Below are 7845 nucleotides of genomic sequence, written 5' to 3'. Positions count from 1 at the left end.
AAGTTTAAGAGAGTGTTACATTCAGGGGGAGTAAGACTCGTAGAGGACTCAGGGGGAGCAACACCTTCTAAAAGGTTTTTCTATTAGTATTATTTTTTAACTTTGGCTGTCTTTTGTCAAAAAGGGGGAGAACTCTTAATTCAATTAACCCTCGTAGTTGGTTTTTTATCTTTTATCTTGTAATAAGTTTTTTTTGCTAGTTTTGCCAAAAATAGCCAAAGGGGGAGATTGTTAGTGCATTTTTGTATTGGCTTATTTTTGGCAAATTGGTTGAAAACTATATTTGGCAAATTGGTTGCAAATTGGCTGAAAGCTTGGCTGGCACAACAAATAGGTGAGCCTTTTAAGGAAAGTCTGGTTGTCTGGTTTAAGGGCTGAAAATCAGACGAGTTGATTGCTGAGATTGAAGAGTGGACTTTGAGAATTAATGGCTGGAAATTCTTGAGGCTGGAGGTTCTTTTTTGGATTAGACATTGAACGGCAGCAATGGTGTGGAGTTTTTTTTATGTATTGTGCTGAACGTATTTGAGCAGAAAAAAAGTGCTGAAAACAAAGTGTTGCGTATGTTCATGAGAGTATGAAATTGTAATGTTAAGAGTCGCTTGATGTGTTGCGATAGATTGTTAGAAACTTTTGAGTTGGTTCTTCGGGAGAAGATTTCTTTAGTTTTGGGAGGAAACGCTGTACACTGCAGTAGAGGTTAGAGCAAAAAAAACGGAATTCCTTTTGTGCTTGAATTTTCACTGGAATATAAGAAACTATCTCCATAAAAGCTACAAAAAGTTGCGGTTGTGTCGCAGGGTTTACATCCTAATGCTTTATCTACACAGTACGTGACATTTTGTTCTTATTTTCGACCCTCTTACGGTGTGCCACATGTCCACAAGATGATAACTTGTGAAACTGCTATATATCATAACCAGCTAAATATCTTTATACTTTACAATGCTTTTCAACAACGTGCCAACCCCAAAAAAGAATTGTAACTTTTTGTTACTACTATATATTTTATTTTCAATTAATTCCATTTCGGGAAATCTTATTCAGATAATTTTCAAGTAGGCAATATACTATGATTAGCAAAAAAGAAAAAAAAAAAGGCAATATACTATGCTTTTTTTATTCTGATTCAAACTTGAAAGTTGAACATAGTGATGTGTAACATGCACTAGAGGGTGTGTTTCACGAATAATGCTCACAAACGCGGTGCACTATCATTTCTCTCATTCTATTCAAGTCATTACATTCACTTATAAAATCCCTCTTCCTATTGTGAAGCACCCAATTCATCTTTGTGTCTCTCCTTAACACATCTCTCTCTCTCTCTCTCTCTGTGCATTTCTGAGGAAACCTTTTTCTGTATTCTGACACTTCAAAGTCATGTTGCCAAGAAGTCGAACTCTTCCGAGCAGGATTCACAATGGAGTTGTAAGAGATATACATGAATCAGCTCCTCATGATCTTTCATAACATCATAATTCTATTTGTTTCTCTTATATTGACCTTTATATATATATATATATATATATATTTATATTTATTTATTTATTTTCAGGTAGAAGAGAGACATGATATCAGGCACTACTTGCAAGTTGAAGTCCAGCCTAAAGCTAGTGAGGCTGAAGCAATAAACCCGCAATCCAACTACTCCAAGTGCTTCGATGATGATGGTCGCTTGAAGAGAACAGGTACACAATATCACCAATTACTTGGGTTTGAAGTAATATCATGTTCAAGTTTTTTCAGTAGTAGGATCATCTTCAACGGTGAGCTGTCGTTTATTTTACTTAGTTCATTGAGACGATATTAAGGCCATCATAAAATTTGGTGGCAGGAACTTTTTGGACGGCGACATCGCATATTATCACCGCGGTCATAGGGTCAGGAGTCCTTTCCTTGGCATGGGCTGTGGCTCAGCTTGGTTGGGTTACAGGTCCTATTGTCATGTTACTCTTTGCCTTTGTCAATCTCTACACTTCCAACCTCCTAGCCCAGTGCTACAGGACCGGTGATCGCGTTACCGGTCAGAGAAACTACACCTACATGGAAGCGGTCAAGGCCAACTTGGGTAAGAGACATGTTCTCAATGATTTCTTTTGTATAGAATCATGATGATAACTACTTTTTATTGGGGTAGTGACACTATTCCATTTTGGTGTTTCAGGGGGGAAAAGGACCATGCTATGCGGGTTAATCCAATACTTAAATTTGTTTGGAGTTGCAATTGGATACACAATTGCTGCATCTGTCAGCATGATGTGAGGAGAATTTTTCAGTTGATTCATTTAACTAGATGGATGTGAGATACTGAGATGTGTGATATTCTTTTGCGCCTTTTTTGTTGTTGGTGTTGTGTATTCAGGGCAATAAAGAGATCAAACTGTTTCCACAAAAGTGGTGGGAAAGATCCGTGCCACATGTCGAGCAACGGGTACATGATAACATTTGGAATCTCGGAGATCATATTTTCTCAGATCCAAGATTTCAGTCAAGTATGGTGGCTCTCCATAGTTGCAGCTATTATGTCCTTCACATACTCCACTGTTGGTCTTGGCCTTGGCATAGGCAAAGTTGCAGGTAACACAAGTACAATACATATATATGCGTGTATATATGTATATATATCGCTAGATAGGTGTTAGTAGATGAAAACTGCCACGTAGCTTAGTGGGACCCAGCTTTTTAACTTTTCGTCATGTGACAATTATCTTTTACTGGCATATAAAACATAACTAATAACCAATCTGATATGCGTGTGTCGATATAATATTTACACAAGTGGTTTCTCTTCTTCTGTAGTAAATGGAAAGGTTAAAGGAAGCTTACTGGGTATTAGCATAGGGACAGTAACTCGTGCTGGAACAGTCACTGCCACACAGAAGATGTGGAGGAGTCTACAAGCTCTTGGAGCTATCGCCTTCGCGTACTCTTTCTCCTTGGTTCTAATTGAAATTCAGGTACTTCCAATTGACAATTAAGTCAAATTACTCATCAACAGCTAATATATTATCATCTTTTTCATACGAAATTCTATGTTATTGCCTGCAGGACACGATAAGATCTCCACCTGCAGAACACAAGACCATGAAGAAGGCCACTGTACTCAGTGTAACAGTCACAACAGTGTTCTACATGCTCTGTGGCAGTTTTGGCTATGCCGCTTTCGGTGATGAGTCCCCGGGAAATCTCTTGACCGGATTCGGATTCTACAACCCCTATTGGCTACTTGACATTGCTAATGTTGCCATTGTTGTCCACCTTGTTGGTGCATATCAGGTATTATCAAGTTCACTAAAAGAAAATACAGCCTAAATCCTAAAACTGTAGAACTATGCAAGTTCTTAACTTTGTGTACTATTATACAATGCAGGTCTTTTGCCAGCCACTGTTTGCCTTTGTGGAGAAATGGAGTGCTCAGAAATGGCCAAAGAGCGACTTTGTGACGGCGGAGTACGACATACCAATCCCCTTCTACGGAGTATACCAAGTCAACTTTTTCCGCTTGGTTTGGAGGACCATATTTGTCATGTTGACCACTGTTATTGCCATGCTCATGCCCTTCTTCAATGATGTTGTTGGAATACTTGGAGCCTTTGGATTCTGGCCTCTGACAGTTTATTTTCCTGTTGAGATGTACATTGCTCAGAAGAAGATTGGGCGTTGGACTGGAAGATGGCTTGGCCTTCAGATACTCAGTGTGACTTGTCTTTTTGTCTCTATAGCAGCTGCTGTTGGCTCTTTTGCTGGGGTGGTTCTTGATCTCAAGACTTACAAGCCTTTTAAAACTAGTTATTGAGATTAGGATTGCAGGTTCTTATCTACCACAGATATTTATTTTTTAAGTACTAATTCAGTATCTGTTATATTGTCAGAACTCAGAAGTGAGTTAGAAAAGAAAAAAAATGTGGACATTTGAGTGGAGTTTTTATTAAGAAATAATATGTATGTATCTTTTACTCTTTTTAGCTCCCAAAAAAGGTTGTTATCTTTTAACCATCATTAAATATTTGAGTTCTAAGCTTTTCTTTTCATTAATCCGCTCAGTTTACTTTTCCTTGTTAGAACATTTAAAATTGTTGGGAATCATGTTGAAAACCGAAAATCAAATTGCACCTAAATAATGGCGGATTCTAATAATATATATATATATATATATATAACCGTATGGTACTAATAAAATAATTTTCAAATCCTAGCGATTAGTCTTGTTTCAAAAGTTGGATTTTCTTCTGCTTATCTTATCTTCTCCCAAATATTTCTATAGCAATAGAAAACTCCACTAACACCCGAGAGAGAGAGAGAAGAGAAGGTTGAATGGCCAACTTGTCACTACTTGTGCTACAATCTCATATGTAATGATTACATTAAAGAACACATCAATGTTTATGATAATGAAAGACCAAAAATCCTATAGTTGCTGCAGAATGGGATACATACTTGGGCAAAAGAACCTCAGTTGGCATAACTAATGTTCTTTGACGTCACATTATAGCAACTAGCTCTAATCCCCTTTCATCTTTTATCGCCTCGAATAGGATTGTCTCAACATGCTATATTGATATGATAATCAAATCCAATGTATATCCTCTAAAGCACACGATGAAATTATAGAACCAGTTGAATACCGATTCAGTAAAGTAATAATATAATAGGGCAAAAAAAAACTTTTACTACTGGGTGAACATGTTACAAAGAACCAACATATATTTGCAATTCCTTCCGCTATTCATACAAAGGTTTCCACTCTAAGCTACATTTGCTAACCGTAGGCAGAGAGAACTGTTTCTGAGGTCACTACTTGGTTTTAGCCCTCCTCAACTGAGGAGAGTTGGCTCCAGCAGCAACTTTAGCAAGAGTTGTGGGTTTAATAACGCTCTTTGGATTGAGAGCTTTTCTTATCTTAAAGACGGCCCATGCAGTCCCAATAGCATGCCCTGCCGCATCAAGCCCTTCATTTGTCGCCTGTCCTGCTTGTTCTCCATACCTGTGCATGCGTTCAAATCACCAAAACACAATCAATCTCATACTTTAGAAACTGAAATACACATGATTTCAATAGCTTTCATCTTTATCACCCAAACGATATATGGGAATCATGTTATAAGTATACTTACTGCACAAGCGGCATCAAAATGAAGCATACGTTTTCCATAATTAAATGAAGAATAATACACATCATGAAAAAGTAGTTTCATGATGCACCATGAATCTAAAATAGAAACTAGAGGCTGTATTTTCGTCCTTGAATGAGAATTACCTCTGAGAAACAAGTCCAGTGGTCACAACCGATGTGGTTGATATGACATTCCTTCCAGCGACTTCAATAGCATCGCAGACTTTAGCTGTGCACCGTACACACGTTATCAAAACGATTGAGAGCCGTGAAAATGGCAAGTTTTCTGACATGAAGTTCAAAAATGACAATGTCTTAAGGGAATTAGAATTTAAGAGTTTGAGATGAACTACTTACAGAATCCGTCCAAGGAAGCAAGGACAATCTCTCCAGGCATGAGGCTAAAAAATTTCTTGCCCACTGCAGAGTTCACTATCGAACTCGTGAAGAATCCTGATACTTTGATGACCCCAGAAAGGATTCCAAGGGCCACATTCTCCGACATCTTTGTCAGCTTCTTAACCCTACAAAATGTTGAAACAACTATGTCAACATACCATTTCCACAACATAGACATAACAACAATTCAAGGACATCGAATTAATTTTAAGGCGTGGTGCAAGGTGAATGGCCAAAGATCAAAACATGTGATGACTAAAATCCTAAACATGGTGCAAAATGTAAAGAAATAGGCAGAGCTTGTACGAGGAAGCTATTCTCTAAAACCTAACACAAACGCGGAATATAAATACAGCAGTGATGATACGAAATATAATAAGAAACGTTTAGTAAATCCAAAACATTGTAACAAGAAATTTACTAACCTCTTGATCCTCCTTAAGGTACGAGGACAAACGGTGGCAGTGGAAGTGGCCGCCAGTCTCTTCCTCAAGAACTCATCCCCCCACTTGAGCCTATCCACCGTCACGTCGCCGCACCACAAGATCCCTCTGATGAGCTGCCCCGACCCGGCCGCAATCATCTTCGCCACCCGCCCCCCGTACTCCTCCACATTCGGCGCCAGCGTCGTCCAATACGCCGCCGAGCTCTCCCTCAACCTCTCCATCTTCTCCGACTCCGATCTCATCTCCTCCGCTGTCGTCTCCCTCGCCACCGCCCCGTCCAAAACCCTAAATTCCCCTCCCGTCACCTTCTCCGTCGAGAAGCAGCTGTACGTCTCCAGAATTCGATCCAATTCCTTCAGCAAACCCTCCTGCCCTTTGGATGCGATCGTCAGGCCGTAATTTAGCACCTCGAACTGCCCCGCCGCGACGGAGACGATCTCGCCGTCGTCGCTCTCGGTCGCGAATTCGTCGGTGGAAGGGACTCGGAGGGTGAAGAAGTAGTGCGACTCGTCGAGCTTCACGGTGGCTTCGTCTTTCGCCAGCGGCCACTGGATCTCGTCGCCGATGCGGGCGAGGACGGCGACGATGTTGGCGCCTTGCCGGAGGCCGACCACGGAGAAATCGCCGCAGGCGAGCTCGACGCTGTTGTCGTTCTCGATGAGGTGGAGCATCGCGCCGGGGATCGTGACCAGCACCTCCTCGGAGGGGTGGGTCGAAACGGCGTCGTCGTCGGGGAAGAGATTGTCGGCGACGTCCGTCATGTCAATGGCAGGGTACAAAGAAGAAGAGGTGGTGGTGGTCGGCTTGGAGAGGAGAGGAGAAGTGGCTTCTGGGTTTGTGAGAATGACTTCTGGGTAGAGAGAGATTTCTGGGGTCGACTTTGGGTAAGACATCTTGGTACTATATTGTACTGTTTGTCGGAGTAGAACTACTGAGTTATGATCGGAATTGGAAAGTGTTTGTGTACATATATATATATATATATGTGTGTGTGTGTGTGTGTGTGTATGCAATTTTGTAAGAGATGGGAGTATAGCTTCGCTACAGGAGTAAGAAATCGTAGAGGCGAAGGAAGAAGAAGAAGGCGTGTCGGTTTAAATCGGGAAACACGTGGCAGCCGTGGGGACGCAGTGTGACAAGCGTTGAAACTAGAGAAGAGGTTGGACTGCGTATAAAAGATGTTAACTACTTTCAGAATGGGGAAGTTTCTCGAGCGCTTTCATCGAGTACAGGATCTGTGATGTTTAGTACGGTTACGGGTTCCGTGGATTTCACGACCCAAGATTGGCAATTGCATCCATTAGGGCGCCTTTATTAATAAGGAATTGAATTTCAGGAAAGGGAATTAAATTATTCTGGATTAATTTTAAAAAATCCTTTCCAATTATAATTTTTATAATATTTTATTTTCTAAAATTTAAAAAATAACATTAGTTCTTTTTAAATTTTATTCCGTAGTTAAGTTTTATCTTTCTATTATAATAAGTGACAAAAATCATCACGTGTCAGGTACATGAATCATTTGATGAGGATATTATCGTAAATTAACCTGCAACAACTCTAAATTATTAAAAAGCGATTGAAAAAACTCAAATGCGTTAAAAAAACTCATTTTGTCAATTTTTTTGGTTGTGTTATGGTTAAAACTTTTCCCCCAAAAAGAAAATTTTGAGGAAAAATTAATCTTTATTGTATATTTTCATCTCAGTTTCTACACTATTCTTCCAAGTGCGTCCTTCAACTTCATAATTTCTTCATCCAAGCTATCAATTTTTTAGTTCAACTTGTCAAGCCTTTCGACTAATTCTAGAACCACATCTCTTGCACTGAAATCTAATTCTGGAACCAACTCTCTTGCACGGAAATTTTCTCCACTATCAAGCCACT

The 7845-nt window shown here is 39.9% G+C and overlaps 2 protein-coding genes across 2 annotated transcripts; one reads left to right on the top strand and one right to left on the bottom strand.

The window, feature by feature from the left end:
* Positions 1–1277: 1277 nt before the first annotated feature.
* LOC21407713 (amino acid permease 4) lies at positions 1278–4031 on the top strand. Its single transcript, XM_010092028.2, has 8 exons — positions 1278–1428; positions 1556–1688; positions 1835–2068; positions 2165–2258; positions 2363–2577; positions 2800–2957; positions 3049–3276; positions 3371–4031. Exons 1-8 carry the CDS (start codon positions 1381–1383, stop codon positions 3794–3796), a joined length of 1536 nt encoding a protein of 511 aa, XP_010090330.1. The 5' UTR covers positions 1278–1380; the 3' UTR covers positions 3797–4031.
* Positions 4032–4382: 351 nt separating this feature from the next.
* Positions 4383–7020, bottom strand: LOC21407712 (protein EARLY-RESPONSIVE TO DEHYDRATION 7, chloroplastic). Its single transcript, XM_010092027.2, has 4 exons — positions 5938–7020; positions 5471–5637; positions 5258–5342; positions 4383–4984 (listed from the first exon to the last, which is right to left on the bottom strand). The coding sequence occupies exons 1-4, from the start codon at positions 6849–6851 to the stop codon at positions 4795–4797; spliced, it is 1356 nt and encodes a 451-aa protein (XP_010090329.1). The 5' UTR covers positions 6852–7020; the 3' UTR covers positions 4383–4794.
* Positions 7021–7845: the final 825 nt, after the last annotated feature.

This window comes from Morus notabilis, unplaced genomic scaffold (assembly GCF_000414095.1).
Source record: "Morus notabilis unplaced genomic scaffold, ASM41409v2 Scaffold137, whole genome shotgun sequence".
NCBI classification, from domain to species: domain Eukaryota; kingdom Viridiplantae; phylum Streptophyta; class Magnoliopsida; order Rosales; family Moraceae; genus Morus; species Morus notabilis.
This window is presented reverse-complemented; position numbering and strand designations above follow the sequence as displayed.

Coding starts and splice junctions, on each gene's coding strand:
- LOC21407712 (XM_010092027.2), bottom strand. CDS start 6,851: ATGTCTTACCCAAAGTCGACCCCAGAAATCTCTCTCTACCCAGAAGTC. Junction 5,343..5,470: donor TGCTTCCTTGGACGGATTCT/GTAAGTAGTTCA, acceptor TACGGTGCACAG/CTAAAGTCTGCGATGCTATT. Junction 4,985..5,257: donor ACTGGACTTGTTTCTCAGAG/GTAATTCTCATT, acceptor ACGCATGCACAG/GTATGGAGAACAAGCAGGAC.
- LOC21407713 (XM_010092028.2), top strand. CDS start 1,381: ATGTTGCCAAGAAGTCGAACTCTTCCGAGCAGGATTCACAATGGAGTT. Junction 2,259..2,362: donor GCTGCATCTGTCAGCATGAT/GTGAGGAGAATT, acceptor TTGTGTATTCAG/GGCAATAAAGAGATCAAACT. Junction 3,277..3,370: donor ACCTTGTTGGTGCATATCAG/GTATTATCAAGT, acceptor TATACAATGCAG/GTCTTTTGCCAGCCACTGTT.